The sequence below is a fragment of the Rhamphochromis longiceps genome, linkage group LG18, assembly GCF_057381845.1.
Source record: "Rhamphochromis longiceps isolate RC_006_pf linkage group LG18, R_longiceps_female_GT1.1, whole genome shotgun sequence".
NCBI classification, from domain to species: Eukaryota; Metazoa; Chordata; class Actinopteri; order Cichliformes; family Cichlidae; genus Rhamphochromis; species Rhamphochromis longiceps.
Window position 1 is genome coordinate 13,083,908 of NC_140574.1, and position 16,345 is coordinate 13,100,252.

General features: G+C 40.9%; 1 protein-coding gene and 2 non-coding genes across 3 annotated transcripts; all 3 read left to right on the forward strand.

The window, feature by feature from the left end:
* Window positions 1-166: 166 nt before the first annotated feature.
* On the forward strand, window positions 167-238 carry trnae-cuc (transfer RNA glutamic acid (anticodon CUC)). The gene has a single exon. It is a non-coding gene; the product is annotated as a tRNA-Glu (tRNA).
* A 599-nt stretch (window positions 239-837) lies between these two features.
* trnae-cuc (transfer RNA glutamic acid (anticodon CUC)) lies at window positions 838-909 on the forward strand. Its single transcript has one exon. It is a non-coding gene; the product is annotated as a tRNA-Glu (tRNA).
* Window positions 910-2,248: 1,339 nt separating this feature from the next.
* dapk3 (death-associated protein kinase 3) lies at window positions 2,249-12,108 on the forward strand. The gene is made up of 9 exons (XM_085389440.1): window positions 2,249-2,383; window positions 3,063-3,175; window positions 7,771-8,131; window positions 8,708-8,837; window positions 8,982-9,030; window positions 9,155-9,181; window positions 9,269-9,421; window positions 9,844-9,889; window positions 10,089-12,108. The coding sequence occupies exons 2-9, from the start codon at window positions 3,114-3,116 to the stop codon at window positions 10,623-10,625; spliced, it is 1,365 nt and encodes a 454-aa protein (XP_085245566.1). The 5' UTR covers window positions 2,249-2,383; window positions 3,063-3,113; the 3' UTR covers window positions 10,626-12,108.
* The last annotated feature ends 4,237 nt before the right edge of the window (window positions 12,109-16,345 follow it).

Sequence of the window (16,345 nt, forward strand, 5' to 3'; positions counted from 1 at the left end):
TTATTGCCTGTTCTTATTGTCCTTATCTTCAACGTTATGCTGCTCTGTTGTTTGTTAATTGTCCCTTGGGGATAAACAAAGTCTTCTGATTCTGATTCTCCTATCTTTGATAAAACAATTATCATATACATCCCCACTCAGGTGAGGGATCTCCAGCCACTTACCGTCCCTGGTGGTCTAGTGGTTAGGATTCGGCGCTCTCACCGCCGCGGCCCGGGTTCGATTCCCGGTCAGGGAACTAATTTTTTTCAAACAATGTCAACTCTGCGCACATTTGAGCACATATCAAAGTCTAACTATGAACTCCTTGGCTCTTTTAACCGGATTTACGCACAAAACTAAATATCCTACTCTCAAAACTCTAGTATCATAAGATATGGTCCTTACTTAAACTTCAATCATAATTTCCAAGAGCAGAGTGTGGAGGACTGCATGGGAAGATCCGAGAAGACATGAGGGTCTACTCGGATGTCTGCATACTGTATATTTTTTATGATCAATACTTGTCCACAGAAACAAATACATGTTGTTATTAGAGCATGTTTCTACCAGCAATTCCTTACATTTTTTATCTTTTAACCAGGTACACTCTCAGAACAGCATTCAGGTCAGATGACCAGATGCGTCTGGTCGGACAGAGTAGCAGATTAAAGCACTGATGAGATCTTATCTCTGCTGTACCTGCACCTAAACTTTGGAACAAACCAGAAGCTCATAGTCAAGCTCATATTCAACACATGTTCAAAACATGTTCACTCTCAACCTCCACTCAGCCTCCATCTGACGATATCAACATTATATGCAGGATTCTGAAGGCGCAAAAACCGATGCCCACAGTCCCTGGTGGTCTAGTGGTTAGGATTCGGCGCTCTCACCGCCGCGGCCCGGGTTCGATTCCCGGTCAGGGAACTAATTTTGAAAATGTAAGGTCGATGAAAGTTCTGTTCATTCCTACCCTGCGTCAACCCCCCTGCTAAAATCCCGACCTATTACACTAGCCAGATGTTAATTTCCAGAAATGTCTCTCTGTCATAGCTTTGAAAACATGCTCGTATTGTGTCTAATTACAGTATTTTAATAAATTAGTCGTTATTAGCAAAACCCGTTGTTATACGTTCACTGTCTAATAGTGCGCCTCTTCCCTGCTCTGGCCTCTCTTTAATCTTCGCTGCTGCATGCTCGGTCTTGTTGCTCACTGACGTACTGCAGCAGGCTGATTCACTCAACATGATGTCATTCCATATGTCCTCCCTTCTGTCCGGTGTTTACCTGCGTCAAGATGCGCAACGACAGCGGAACTTAAACTACTTCAACTTTCACAATAAAGGTTTTCTTACAAAATCAAGGCTAAATATTTCTATTTGCCTGATAAGATCTTAACTTAAACTTAATACAGTGCTGCCACATAGTGTGAAATGATTCTTATTAGTTTTTATGGCTGGTTGATATTGTAAACAAAAAAAAGATTGCTAAAGAAAAAGAACTGTGAAGCCAAACGAGAGCCTAGCTATGGTTTTGTGGGGCCTTAAATAGAATTTGACATCACCCAAGCTGACCACATCTTGATTGAATTGAAGGTTTGTTTGATGATTCTGTTGATCTTATATTACTGATAAGTATTTATGGAAACATTACTTCACGCTTCTCTCTTTTCTTTTTAGCCCCAGAGGGATAAATCCTTTTGGTAATAGAATAGAATAAAATAGATCTTTGTAGTCACTGTTACAAGAAAAATGAAACATAGTTTGGCATTCTCTGTTGGCACATGTAGATTTACATTCAGATTGTTTTAGCATAGGAGAAGAGATAAAAATAGACATAAGTTTAAGGGCACCTTCTCAGGGAATGTGTGTGACACACAATAACGTTAGTATCTACACAGTAACACAGGCATTTACACACACACACACACACACACACACACACACACACACACACACACACACACACACACACACACACACACACACAAATCTACTTGCAAGTACAGTGTGCATGAATGTGATTCCAGGTCTGACAGTGAAAATGATAACATCAGTAGCATTAAGTTGTCGGTCTATTAACACACTTATGATTAATATTTTGAAAATATTTAATAATATGCTGACAAAAACACAGGCGCTGGAGGTGGTGGAATTGAAGATGTTAACACGTCAATTGGGCGTGACCAGGACGGACAAGATTATAAATGAGTACATCAGAGGGAGACTTTGAAGTGAGTGGTTTGGAGACTGCATTGATTGGCGCCGAAGGTTAATGCTTTTACTTTTGAAGGACACCGGAAGCTATGTGTTCCGCCGCAGTTAGCCTGATGTTTTCTCAGTCGGGGAGTTCACACACAACTACTTGGCAGAGGAATGCAGCACTCGTAGCCAGCCGTACTGTAAGTATCTGTTGTAGAAATCCCTTCACTTTTGTGTGACTAAATATATGCGTTGTTGTCAGTATTTGAGTTACTATGAATCCTTTTCTTTGTCTTTATTAAGCGCTGTGTTTCTACGGGACGCTAATGTTAGCTTCACAGCTAAGCTAGCTGGTTTCCGTCGTCGGGATTCCCTTTATTTCTTTCCTTAAATTCTTTAATCAGTGTTCAGATTGTAATAAGTTAACACGACGATCCCGTTTCACGAGTTTACCTTTGTGTTTGCTTTAAATAGGTCTTCCTTTGTGCCGTTTTTCTTTTATGATGGAAAAGTGCAATATAAACGTCGCAATTTAGCATCTTTTTAAAGTCATTATCTGTGTATTGTCAGTTAAACATTGATTCATTTGGCTCGTAGTTTGTTATCTAGCCAGTGAAAGGTAACATAGTTGGTTGTGTAGTCCCTTTAATTGAGTCGGAGAGCTGATCCTGGGAAGGACATGATGTAGTAGGACTGGTATGCAGAGGTCTGACATCAGCTAAAAAGTCTCCAAAGCAGCGTTGACTCCAAATAAGGATGAAGAAGCCCTAAAGTGCTAACACTGTCTTATCACTTCCTCCATACTCTGTACTCTGTGGTGTCTGTGGCCTCTGTGTCACATATCCACGTTTAAGTTATTTTTTTATTTTTTGGCTGCAGGAAATCTGAAGGCGTTACTCCCATCATCATCATCGTAAGAGTCAGCACACCATGGCTGGCTTCAGGCAAGAGGATGTTGAGTTGTACTACGAGATGGGAGAGGAGCTGGGGAGGTAAGCTTTGTGGGCCTGTTTTAAAACGTTTAATTGAAAGCATTATATGTGAAAACCCTGCTTTCTTCTTCATTGCTGTCCTATCCAGCCGTTGTGCTGTGTGCTTCAGTTCATCTGAAAGTGTAAGAACACTTTTTTTGCATTTGTAAGACACATTTTTTAAGTTGTGTAAGCGATGAGTTTTCAGCTTATCAATGCTTTCCATAATTAAAAACAGATCTAAATGTGAAATGCTGCTTGAGATGGATTTTAATGCCAGGTTGGGACTGATCTGAACAGGGCTAGATATTTAATATGTGTGAGCAGCACTGTATTAAATGTCATCTTTAATTCTTTTCTGCTGTGCTGGATAGTTTGTGAATGAGTCATCACATTTTTGGAGATGAAACACAACTTTCTGGCTTACCTTTTTTTTTTTCTGCAGTAATGCAGCAAAAGTGTGACGTCACTGCCTCTCAATGTGCCCTTGCACCTCTGCTGTAGTGTAAGAGAGGGGATGGTGTGTGTGTGTGTGTGTGTGTGTGTGTGCGTGCGTGCAGATACTAAATGGATCTAAACCACACTGTTTTATTTACAAATGTCTGTTTTAGTCTATGTGGAATAAAACAGAATTTTCTTGTTTTTAGTTGTGTTAATGATTGTTTTGTTGTGCTGACAACACACTGTTTTGCTTTCTTGAGCTTCAGTCAGAGATTTTAACTTCTGTTTGGATAACAGACATTTAATTTAATTCTGGATGGAGCACTTTCAGTGGCAGAAACTTTTTGTCACTCATCCAAGTAACTTCTTCAGTTCAGTCTCTGCTGACTGCAGATTGCAGTACCACTGATTAACAATGGGCTGTGAGGTCAGTTTCATGATCATTGATCAATGCCCAAGAGTACCTTTGTTAGGACGGTGTTCTCTCTGTGTTGTAGTGTCCTGATGACACATTTGTGCTCTAGTGGATGATGAGAGTCAAAACCTTAAATGCTGATCCGTGTGCGTTGGTTTACGGTACACGTCGACTTTTAACTGTGCCCCATTACTGATGGAAATTTCACAGTCTAAGAAGGCTAGCACAGCACAGTTGGATCAGGCTTAAGCAGTATTTACACTTGTAGGCCAGTGGCCAGTGACTCTTTCAATGATGAGGATGTACACATCCTGGACAGGGAACATTTATGTGAAAATGGAAAGACCATCTCGGAATTGAGGAAGGAGCTCAGGGTACATCTTTCACCATGTTACAATGCTGTGATTGCAGGCCATTGATCAGTGGCCATGATAATATGCACATCAATGATCATGAAACAATTGTTAATCAGTGGTGCTAGTTTTGATCATCATCATGTGCGGTTTGTTGGTGAATTTTGGCTCATGCTTCTTCACTATGTTGCTTTAGTTTATTGAGACATTGGACATTCATTTATCACAGCTGTCTTGAGGTCTTTTCACAGCATTTCAGTCTGGTTGAGATGTCAGTTTTAATTTACTGTGGCAACACCTTCATTTTTTTTCAGTCATTCTGTTGGAGATTTGTTGCTGTGCTTGGGGCCATGTCCTGCTCCATGACCCAGTTTCAGCCAAGCTTTAGCTGTTGGACAGATGGCCTCACATTTGACTCTAGAATACGTTGGTATACAGAAGAGTTTGTGGTTAAGTCAGTGACTGCAAGGTGCCCGTGTCCTGTGGCTGCATTACAAGGCTGGATCATCACCCCTCCACCACAGTGTCTGACAGTTGATGTGTTGTGTTTGATTTTGCTATATGTTGGTGTGCATTATGGCCAGATATCTCCACTTTGGTCTTGTATGTCCAAAGCAGATTGTTTCTGAAGTCCTGTGGTTTGTTCAGATGCAATTTTGCAAACCTAAGTTTTGCTGCCATGTTTTTGTTTTTTTTCCCAAAAATTTAACAAACTTTAACATTTAACATGTTAACTGAGCTCTCTAGAGTCTGAGATGTAGTTCTTGCGTGTGTTTTGCAGTTTACTTGAGCGTTGAATGGTCTGATGTTAGGGTGAATTTGCTAGGATCTAAACTTCTGGGATGACTTAATCCTAAAGATCAGCAAACTCCCAAAACGTCTGCTTTTATAGAGGTCCTCACACTTACGGTTGATTGGTTGATCAAGTACATTTGATGACCTTCTTAATTCCTATGGAAGCAGAAAGGGTGTGCTTTGTTTGCCATAGGACTAGGGCTGCCACGATTAGTCGACTAGTCACGATTACGTCGACTATTAAAATCGTCGCTGACTAATTTAATAGTCGACGCGTCGTTTGAAGCTTTGTAAGATCCCAAAAGACGCAGGAATAAGTAGTAGGATTTAAGAGCCACCATTCTCCCGAATTTCCACCCGGACAACAAAATTGAAAAACCATATCGCAGAATTCATAGCGCGACCCAGCCAATTCCAGTTTTCAACAATGGCGGCAGCTACTTAGTTTTAATATCACTCTTATTTCTCTTTTAACATATTTTCAGGTGAGAATGTAGCCGTGTAAACTTCAAATATCTGAGCCGACCGACACATCGTTTTCAAACCCCCGCGGTCTTTCACTACTCGGGTTAAACATGATGTACAAGTCACTTTGATAACTTAAAAATGTTATTTTTTGGCTTTTTCAGTGTTTTATTTGTTCGTGAGTAAATCGGTTTGACTGAGATTAAAGTTATTAGATTAAATTAAATTTACCTTTATTAATCCCTCGGGAGGGTTCCTCCGGGGTTTTCACACAGCTGAATAAACATCAAGCAGAAAACTAATTAAAGAAAGTGTGAGACGGTCGAGAGTTTACACCAGAGCCCGGTTATATTCTAGATAGCAAGGAGCAGACGGCAGAGTTTCACTCCACCGAGGGAGCTCGTGCCATACTACCCGGCTTTCTTTAGACCGTGAAGGCCGGGTCCTCAGGTGGAAGCAGCCTCTGAATTTGGACACCCCCGCTGTTTCCGGGCCGGTGTTCTGGGAATCCATCCTACCCGACAAACCATCCTACCCGTTGTTTCTGCGCATGCGCACAACACGAAATTAAGTGGCGAACCATCCTACCTTTGTGAATGTGACCTACAACCATAATTTAACAGCTAAATTTAGTGGAAAATTGTCCTACCTTTGTGAATATGAGCCAGAAGCATACTTTAACGGCTAAAATTAAGTGGCAAATCATCCTACCTTTGTTAATAAGAGCTAGAAACATACTCTGACGGGTGAAATTAAGTGCCAAACCATGCTACCTTTGTGAATGTTACCTATAAGCATACTTTAACGGGTAAAATGAAGTGGCAAACCACCCTGGCTTTAAGAATATAAGCTACAAGCATACTCTGATGGGCAACATTAAGTGGCAAACCGTCATACCTACTTAAATTTGTGCTGGAATTACTCTGTGACTGCAGAAATGTGCATAAACTACCTACGGTAGGACGTTTTTGCCAAAGTAGGATGGTTTGTCAGAACACGGGTCAATAATAATGGTGACATTTAACGTATTTTATCCGATAAATAAACACTGTAAACTGTATTTATCACCCCCCCCCCAACAGCCCTTTTGAATGTCTCTCTAAATCTGAGGTCTCAAGGTTGGCAAGTATGGCCACAACAGCACCTCACTCTTGGAGCACTTTTTTGCCACATGTATCACAAACCACGTCTCAGCTGTTTGTGGAAGTAAAATGCGTCCGCACAATTACACTCAGCCATTGTTGTGAGTGCGCACACCAAGGGGCTGCGAGACATTTATACAGCCGTATTTCGCACATGACTATGAAAGGCGGAAGAGGAAGTAGTTCCTTTGAATGTAGACGATCTGAATGTTATAGTTTCTTTCCACTGTGTTCCTGTTAATGATAAACTATAAATTTACTCTAAATTACTAAAATATCGATATTTTAATGTGAGAATCGATTCTAGAACATAAATGATTGGTATCGGAGGAATCGATATTTCAGGATCGATCCGCACATCACTACTGCTCAGTTGTCAACAATGGTGGCAGCTAGTTAGTGTTAATATTACTCTTATTATTCTTTCTGGGTCACAAAATAAACGTTTAACATATTTTCAGGCGAAAATATCTGCTCAGTTTATCAAGACATCACATATTTTCAAAAGCGCTCCGACGTTTTGTGCTCCGACGTGGGTAACGGACGTCTCACCAGCTCGATAGCTAGCCGGAGTTCAAGGCTCACTAGAGCCGTGAGAACACCGGACTCCCGGCAAATCGTTTTCAAACCCACCGCTGTCTTTCGCTACTCAGGTTAAATATATATAAGTCACTTAGACAACTTAAATATGTTATTGTTTGGCTTTTTTTTAGTATTTTATTTGTTCCTGAGTAAATCGGTTTGGCTGAGATTGAAGTTATAGTTTTTACACAGCTGAATAAACGTCAAGCAGACAGCTGATTATCAGCTGTCTGCTCTGTGTAACACTAGATACAACTGAGGTTATTAGCTAACAGCATTTAGAGGTCTTTGCTGATAAATATCTATGATGATAGACAGACATGCAGTGCCTTCTGCTTAAGAAACATCTTTTTTTTTTTCCCCATCACAACATGAGGTAGGAGAACATTGCGTTGACATCTCTCTGATCTTTCCTCTCTGCAGCGGACAGTTTGCCATCGTCCGTAAGTGCAAGGAGAAGAGCACAGGCATCGAGTACGCAGCCAAGTTTATCAAGAAGCGGCGGCTGTCGTCCAGCCGGCGGGGGGTGAGCCGCGAAGAGATCGAGCGCGAGGTCAACATCCTGCGCGAGATCCAGCACAGCAACATCATCACCCTGCATGACATCTTTGAAAACAAGACTGATGTGATCCTGATCCTGGAGCTGGTGTCTGGAGGAGAGCTGTTCGACTTCCTGGCAGAGAAAGAATCTCTGACTGAGGAGGAGGCCACGCAGTTTCTCAAGCAGATCTTGGATGGCGTTCAGTATCTCCACTCCAAACGCATCGCTCACTTCGACCTCAAGGTCAGCACTGAGGGGAAACTTGAGGGGCTCTTATACAGCGGTGGTAGATGACATGTTGGTGAGAGCAGACAAACACGGCTGCCCTGATTCTTTTGGGCTAAAAACATGGTAAAATATATTTTGGGCTAAATATCTTAACATTAATGAAATCATATTTTCAGGGAGGACTACTCTCAATGGGGTTAATGTACTAATCTCATTTTTGATAGCTAAAAGTTAGACATAAGCTTCTAATAAAGGAAAAGACTACTAATCTTTATCAATAAAGATATGGTGACCAAAGCCTTTAAACTGTACTGCAACATTTAACTTCACGAGGATAGAATAAAAATCGTATAATAGGATTATTTCTGTATTATTTTAGTTGGTGGATGATGGCATGTACAGGAGCAAAGCTTATTTTTATGGACTTGTATGCAAGCTGCTGACAGTGGTGATAAAATGCAAGTGTCACGGTTCAAAAGCTCAAGTAGAAAATGCTGCTTTGTCAGTGTCTAATGTCATCGACTCGCCCTCCTCCTCCTTTCAGTGATATAGTTGTTTTGTTTTTTTCTCCATTTTTTTTTTATCTTTCAGCCTGAGAATATCATGCTGCTGGACAAGAATGTCCCCAACCCCAGGATCAAGCTAATAGATTTTGGGATCGCTCATCAGATCAAAGCAGGAAACGAGTTCAAGAACATCTTTGGAACACCAGAGTTTGTTGGTGAGAGCCCGTGGCCTCCTAAATATTCACTTCCAGCCTTGTGCCAGATTGTTTCCATGCAGTGAGTCAGACCCTGTGAGAGGGTGATCGTGGCTTCAGATTACATCTGCTTTGAATTAAAGGGCTCATTCCTGTGTTTTACAGCACCAGAAATAGTCAACTATGAGCCACTTGGACTGGAGGCAGACATGTGGTAAGATACCAACCTGTTTTTTTTTTTGTTTTTGTTTTTTTTTTTGTTTCCCCCCCCACTTTCTGAAGCTGTGGTTTAACCTAACAGTTTTTACTGATCTTTATTTATCCTCTCGTCTCTGCAGGAGCATTGGTGTCATCACGTATATTCTGTGAGTGAAGCTTATAGTTTGTAAAAAAACAGAAACCACCTGATTCTTCAAAACGGGCTCTAAAGTAAAGTTTCTGACTGGTTACAGGTTGAGCGGTGCCTCGCCGTTTCTGGGCGAGACCAAACAAGAGACGCTGACCAACATCTCAGCTGTCAACTACGACTTCGATGAGGAGTATTTCAGCAACACCAGCGAGCTGGCGAAGGACTTCATACGCCGTTTGCTAGTAAAGGATCCTAAGTAAGAATATCTTTATGATTTTTATCCAATGCTTGTTGATGTCACAATTCCAGAAATGTATTAGCTATAGCACATTGTTGTCGTCTGCTGTGATGAGCTTTTTTCTAGACTTGCAGAATTTTAACTTTTGCTTATTTACCTTGATCAATCAATCAGCGGTCGCTCAGCTGCAGCGGGAAGATAAAAAATTCTTAAATACGTAGTGTAATGATTGTAGAACATGCAGAAACTGAAAAAATGCAGCACACTAAATCAACAAACACGCGCATGGTGAATCTCTCTCTCTATATATATATATAGATAAATATATCTATATGAATGTACAATTTGCATAGAATATTTGTATACTTCATGCAGATGCTGGCACTCACAGTGCCCTGGTCTTCAGCATTTAACCAACACTAATGGATTTTCTTTTGCAGGAAAAGAATGACCATTGATGACAGTCTTGAGCACCCCTGGATTAAGGTTTGCAGTTTAAGTCTTTGTTTACATCTTTATAGATTAAACATTCAGTGAAGTGGGAAAAAAATTGAAGAACTTCATGTGAAATTTCACATCTGATAATCAGGCCAACTGAAAATATGACTCTTTTTACTCCCATCTTTTGGTTCTTGTCATCAAATTCTTGCTCGTTTTTCAGACCTGTACCTTTTTACCTCTTCAGGTCATTAAGAGGCGGAACGTACGCCAGGAGGACAGAGATCACAAGACTGAGCGCCGGCGCCTGAAGACTACTCGTCTCAAGGAGTATACCATCAAGTCCCACTCCAGCATGCCTCCGAACAACACCTACGCCAACTTTGAGCGCTTCTCCCAGGTGCTCGAGGAGATTGCGGCGGCTGAGGAAGGCCTGAAGGAGTTGGAGCGCAACCAGCGCTCTTGCCGCGAGGACGTGGCAGCGCTGCTATCGATATATGAGGAGAAGGAGGGGTGGTACAAGGAAGAGAACCAGAGCATCTCTGGCAACCTGAACCACATCCGCCAAGAGCTGCAGCGCACGCAGACGCAGCGCAAGAAGTGCCAGGAGGACGCGCGGGTCACTATGCAGTCGGCCAACATCCTCAAGCGCAAGTTTGGGCGCCTGGAGAACCGCTACGAGGTCCTGGCCGAGCAGGTGGCCTCCGAGGTCCGCTGGGTGGAGGAGCTGGTGAAGTCAATATCGGCAGAGAAGGACGGCCTCAGCTCTGGCAGCACGCCGTGAGCGGCGCTGACATCCAGCAGTGAGGGTTTCATCATCAAGCTTTCATCTTGCCTGTCGTCTCTGCTCGTGCACTACACAGCGGAGTTTGAGAGGGTCAGTCGTCATCATAAGCTACGCCGCCGCTGTCGCCCATCAGAAAGGGAAAAAATAAATAAATAAAAATCCTACTTTTGTCACGTTTGAGAGAACAAGAAGCAGAGAGGCAACATGTGGAAGCCATTCCTCTTTGAAAAATCATTCCTGTGTCAATGAATTTATTTAGATTTTTACTAATTTCATGTACTGTAATTCAGCTGTTTGCTTGTTTTGGGGTTGTTTTTGTTTGTTTGTTTTTTGTTTTGTTTTGTTTTTTACACAGAAATGAATTCATTTGTTTACTTGGTTATTATTATACCTGGTTATTATTTTAAAAATTGGTCTTAACTTCCTGTTGCTTTAAAAGCCTTCACTCTCCAATCATCTGTTCCCGCCTCAGGTCACATGAGAAAGCTTCACAATATTCGGTGTATAGTTTCAGGTTTGAGGCATTAGGTGGTATTTATTTTTTGCCTTTTTACATTTCAAATGACTTTAAAATTCATATTTGGGACGTGTAACTATAAATTATGCAAACCCTCAGCACAAAATAAAAGTTTTAGGGCTTTATTTTAATGTCTGATTATTATTTTTTTAAGTTTATTGAACATTTCTGGGAAAAATAAACAGATTACATATCAAACAGAGGCAGTTTTTAGACTTTAGGGTTAGTTTTTCACAAGTTACATTAACAAAGGTTTTGGGGTTTGTTTTTTTTGTGCACCTCAGACATTTTAATGCAAAAGAAATCACCAGCAAAGTAGAGCAATAATTATTTTAATCAGTTTTATTTCAATCAGAGACTTTGCAAATGTTATTTCTTATCTTTTCCTTTGTTTTGCTCAAAGTCAAAATAGTCTGGAAGAGAGTCTGTTTTACCTGTAATTGGTATCAAATTACATGTTTTTTCCCCAGTAAGTGTCCCAGGAACCAATTTGTAAGTTGTCGTTTCTTGAATGAAATGGAGCAGTGGGAAAACCAGATCTGGGAATGTATATACTCGTCTTTGCAGTGCCTGTAATCTCATTGACCTTATTGCCTCTGTGAGCACTCATCCGTCACCCAGTGAACATCATCTGCTCAGTGTCTTAAAACGCAGTGACTTTTGCACAAGCAGCCTTGTAAACCAAATAGTGTGCATGGAAACTCCGTACGTATGCTCTAAATCCCTGCGCACCTTAAATGCTCCATCGATGAGTTCCACATTCAGCCGACACATTCCACATGTACAGCATAGAAGGCATTGTTGTATAATCTGTAGTATTTTTCTGTAGAGAAATGTATCCATTTGCACTTATGAGTGTAGAGGAATTTTAATGTATTTTAATCTGTCTGTTGATGTAAGAAAGAGCTGTAAAGCATCTGTCCAGACTCGTTTCAAGCAAATAAAAGTGACACTTCAACCAAAGCTTACCTGTGTGTAGATTATTATTCATTTTATCACGCTAGCACAACACCATGATGCATTCAACATTACAGGAGTTAAATCGCTTAAAGTGAATACCTTTTTTTTTAAATAAAATGTCTTTTCTTTTTGAGAAACTTAAAAATTACAGTGGGGCAAAAAAGTATTTAGTCAGCCACCGACTGTGCAAGTTCCCCCACCTAAAATGATGACAGAGGTCAGTAATTTGCACCAGAGGTACACTTCAACTGTGAGAGACAGAATGTGAAAAAAAAATCCATGAATCCACATGGTAGGATTTGTGAAGAATTTATTCGTAAATTAGGGTGGAAAATAAGTATTTGGTCAATAACAAAAATACAACTCAATACTTTGTAACATAACCTTTGTTGGCAATGACAGAGGTCAAACGTTTACTATAGGTCTTTACCAGGTTTGCACACACAGTAGCTGGTATTTTGGCCCATTCCTCCATGCAGATCTTCTCGAGAGCAGTGATGTTTTGGGGCTGTCGCCGAGCAACACGGACTTTCAACTCCCGCCACAGATTTTCTATGGGGTTGAGGTCTGGAGACTGGCTAGGCCACTCCAGGACTTTCAAATGCTTCTTACGGAGCCACTCCTTTGTTGCCCGGGCGGTGTGTTTTGGATCATTGTCATGTTGGAAGACCCAGCCTCGTTTCATCTTCAAAGTTCTCACTGATGGAAGGAGGTTTTGGCTCAAAATCTCACGATACATGGCCCCATTCATTCTGTCCTTAACACGGATCAGTCGTCCTGTCCCCTCGGCAGAAAAACAGCCCCATAGCGTGATGTTTCCACCCCCATGCTTCACAGTAGGTATGGTGTTCTTGGGATGCAACTCAGTATTCTTCTTCCTCCAAACACGACGAGTTGAGTTTATACCAAAAAGTTCTACTTTGGTTTCATCTGACCACATGACATTCTCCCAATCCTCTGCTGTATCATCCATGTGCTCTCTGGCAAACTTCAGACGGGCCTGGACATGCACTGGCTTCAGCAGCAGAACACGTCTGGCACTGCGGGATTTGATTCCCTGCCGTTGTAGTGTGTTACTGATGGTGACCTTTGTTACTTTGGTCCCAGCTCTCTGCAGGTCATTCACCAGGTCCCCCCGTGTGGTTCTGGGATCTTTGCTCACCGTTCTCATGATCATTTTGACCCCACGGGATGAGATCTTGCGTGGAGCCCCAGATCGAGGGAGATTATCATGGATTTCTAGTGTGGTTCCCCAGCTGCACCAAGGCCGATCAGCAAGCACTCCAGCGGGTGGTGAAAGAAGCTGGCAGAATTATTGGAACAAGTCTGCCAGAGATCAGTAATATCTTCCCCACTCGCTGTCTGAGGAGGGTGCACAGTATCCTGCGGGACCAACATCACCCTGCGCGCCACCTTTTCCATCTGCTGCCCTCAGGGAGAAGGTACAGGTCTATACAGGCCAGAACATCCAGACTGGCCAACAGCCTGTATCCACAGGCTGTGAGGCTCCTGAACTCTCTGCCCCCCTCTCACGGACAATAACCATATCCAACTTCTTAATTGCAATGAACTGGTCTGCATTGGTGCATCATATCTTTATTCTCTTCCCCCTCCTGCCCCCCCCCCCTCTTTCTTAAATAGATAACTATCATATCTGATATCATATCTCACAGTACAATAATATTGAATGGGTTGCATTGTTGTATTTTGTCATGTTTCTCAGGTCTTTGTCTGAATTTCTACGAACATTATTGCTAAGGATTGTCTTATTGCATTGGAGTCACACTGGGTTAAATATGTACACTTGGGTTTTAAGGGGTATTTATTATTTTCTTCTTTTTTTTTGGGTTGTATGGAAGCCCCAAACGCAATTTCATTGTTCTTGACAATGACAAATAAATAAATACTAAATTATCAGTGGTCTTGTATGTCTTCCATTTTCTGATGATTGCTCCCACAGTTGATTTTTTCACACCAAGCTGCTTGCCTATTGTAGATTCACTCTTCCCAGTCTGGTGCAGGTCTACAATACTTTTCCTGGTGTCCTTCGAAAGCTCTTTGGTCTTGGCCATGGCGGAGTTTGGAGTCTGACTGTTTGAGGCTGTGGACAGGTGTCTTTTATACAATGATGAGTTCAAACAGGTGCCATTCATACAGGTAACGAGTGGGGGACAGAAAAGCTTCTTACAGAAGACGTTACAGGTCTGTGAGAGCCAGAGATTTTCCTTGTTTGAGGTGACCAAATACTTATTTTCCACCCTAATTTACGAATAAATTCTTTACAAATCCTACCATCTGAATTTTTTCCCACATTCTGTCTCTCACAGTTGAAGTGTACCTCTGGTGCAAATTACTGACCTCTGTCATCATTTTAAGTGGGGGAACTTGCACAATCGGTGGCTGACTAAATACTTTTTTGCCCCACTGTATGTCCATAATTATCTGGACTATGACAAATTAGGTTTTGTCTCTGCCTTCAGCTTTGCATTTGATAACTGAAAATCATGCTGTGTTGGGCTGAAGTCATCGACCCATCATCAATATAAACACCAGCAGTCATGCATGCCCATACCATAATACCGCCTCCACCATCGCTGAAACTTGTCTGAGCCCCTCTCTGTTTATGCTCCAGGAAAAACCATGAGGTCTAGCTCAAACTTAATGCTATCCATCCCATGGACTCATCTCAAATCTCGTGGTGATAGAGCCTTCTCTGTGGCAGGTCCCAGACTTTGGAATAGTCTTCCCCTAAATATTATATTAATATAAAATAGATCTGCACAAATAGTTGATCCATTTAAATCACTACTAACAACACATTTTTATGCCCTGGCTTTTAACACACAAGCATTTGTCTTATTTAATAGTCTTAGTTATAGTTTTAATTCTTTTATTGTCCTATCATTGCTTTATATTGTTATTGTTGTTTTACATCGTTTCTTTTTAATGGCATTTTTATATTGTTAAACACTTTGTGCAGCATCGTCTGTCTGGAAATGTGTTACATAAATAAATTTCACCTTAAATCAAATTTCCTGTTCTCCAGTGTAACCGGTGGCTTGCACCTTGTTGTAAGCACTCTGTATTTACATCTGTGAAGTCATCTTTTGATTGTAGACCTTAACGGTAATACTAATACCTCCTAAAGAAGTTAGGTGTTGGAAGGCTGCTTTTGTTAACAGTGAAACAATTCTGTCATCATCCACTTTAGCCGTCTCCTGTGGTCTTTGCATTCCTTCATTTAAAAAAAAAAAAAAAAAAAAAAAAAAAAAAAAATTGAACCAGATGGTTGTTTTGGCCACTTTAAGGTTTTGTTGTCTCTCTGATTGGTTTATTTTAGCCCAATCATGACATAAACATTTCTTTGGCTCTCACATTGAGAGTTTGGGTGACTTCAGATCTTTTATGTGCTTAATTTGTTCACAAAGTGTCTATTTATTTGTCGTGAGGTTCAATAAACACTATCGCTTTAAAAAAAAAAAAAAAATTCTGATACTTATTTCATTGTTTAGGCTTTACAGGTTTAAACTAGTGTCAGCGTTAATCTCGTTAAAATGATGTTGCATTAACGCAGCAAATCTCAGTTAGCGAGTAAGCACAGATCGCTCTGTGCGTGGGGCAGCCCCTCGCAGTTATGCCGTTAACGTCATTTTGACGAGATTAAACGCTGACAACACCAGTTTAAGCAAAAAAGGGAAAAGACAAAGAATGAATTTTAGATAAAGAAGGACCCTAAATCTCAGTAAAAAAATAAATAAATAAATAAAACATTACAAAGAAAACACTGTTTTCTAACTGTTTTATTTGTATATTAATTATGACAACAATAAATAACAATAAATAACCTTGTAGTCAGTAAAACTTTCATAAGTCAGCACAACCGTTTGCTGATGGTGAACGTATCAAATTCCATCTTGAAGACATGAGGCAATAATCTGCTTTGTAAACAGTGAGATTGTACCGCGTTTGTCGAATGTAATGATGATCATTTGTTCTTTGTCTACAAATGATACAAACAAAACAAAACAAAAAAAAACATTTAAAAACCATTTTGAAACAAATGGATAACTCGAGTCAGAACTGCTACGATCACTACAGCGAAATGACAAGCGGTGAGAGAAAGAACTGCTCATCTTTGTTGCTTTGGCTCACTTCTCATCTCAAAAATAAATGAAATCTGACCGTCTCAGCGTCTGTTAACATCTTTAACTATTTTAGGACATTTAGGGAAATCACTCCT

Coding starts and splice junctions, on each gene's coding strand:
- dapk3 (XM_085389440.1), top strand. CDS start 3,114: ATGGCTGGCTTCAGGCAAGAGGATGTTGAGTTGTACTACGAGATGGGA. Junction 8,132..8,707: donor TCGCTCACTTCGACCTCAAG/GTCAGCACTGAG, acceptor TTTATCTTTCAG/CCTGAGAATATCATGCTGCT. Junction 9,890..10,088: donor TTGAGCACCCCTGGATTAAG/GTTTGCAGTTTA, acceptor TTACCTCTTCAG/GTCATTAAGAGGCGGAACGT.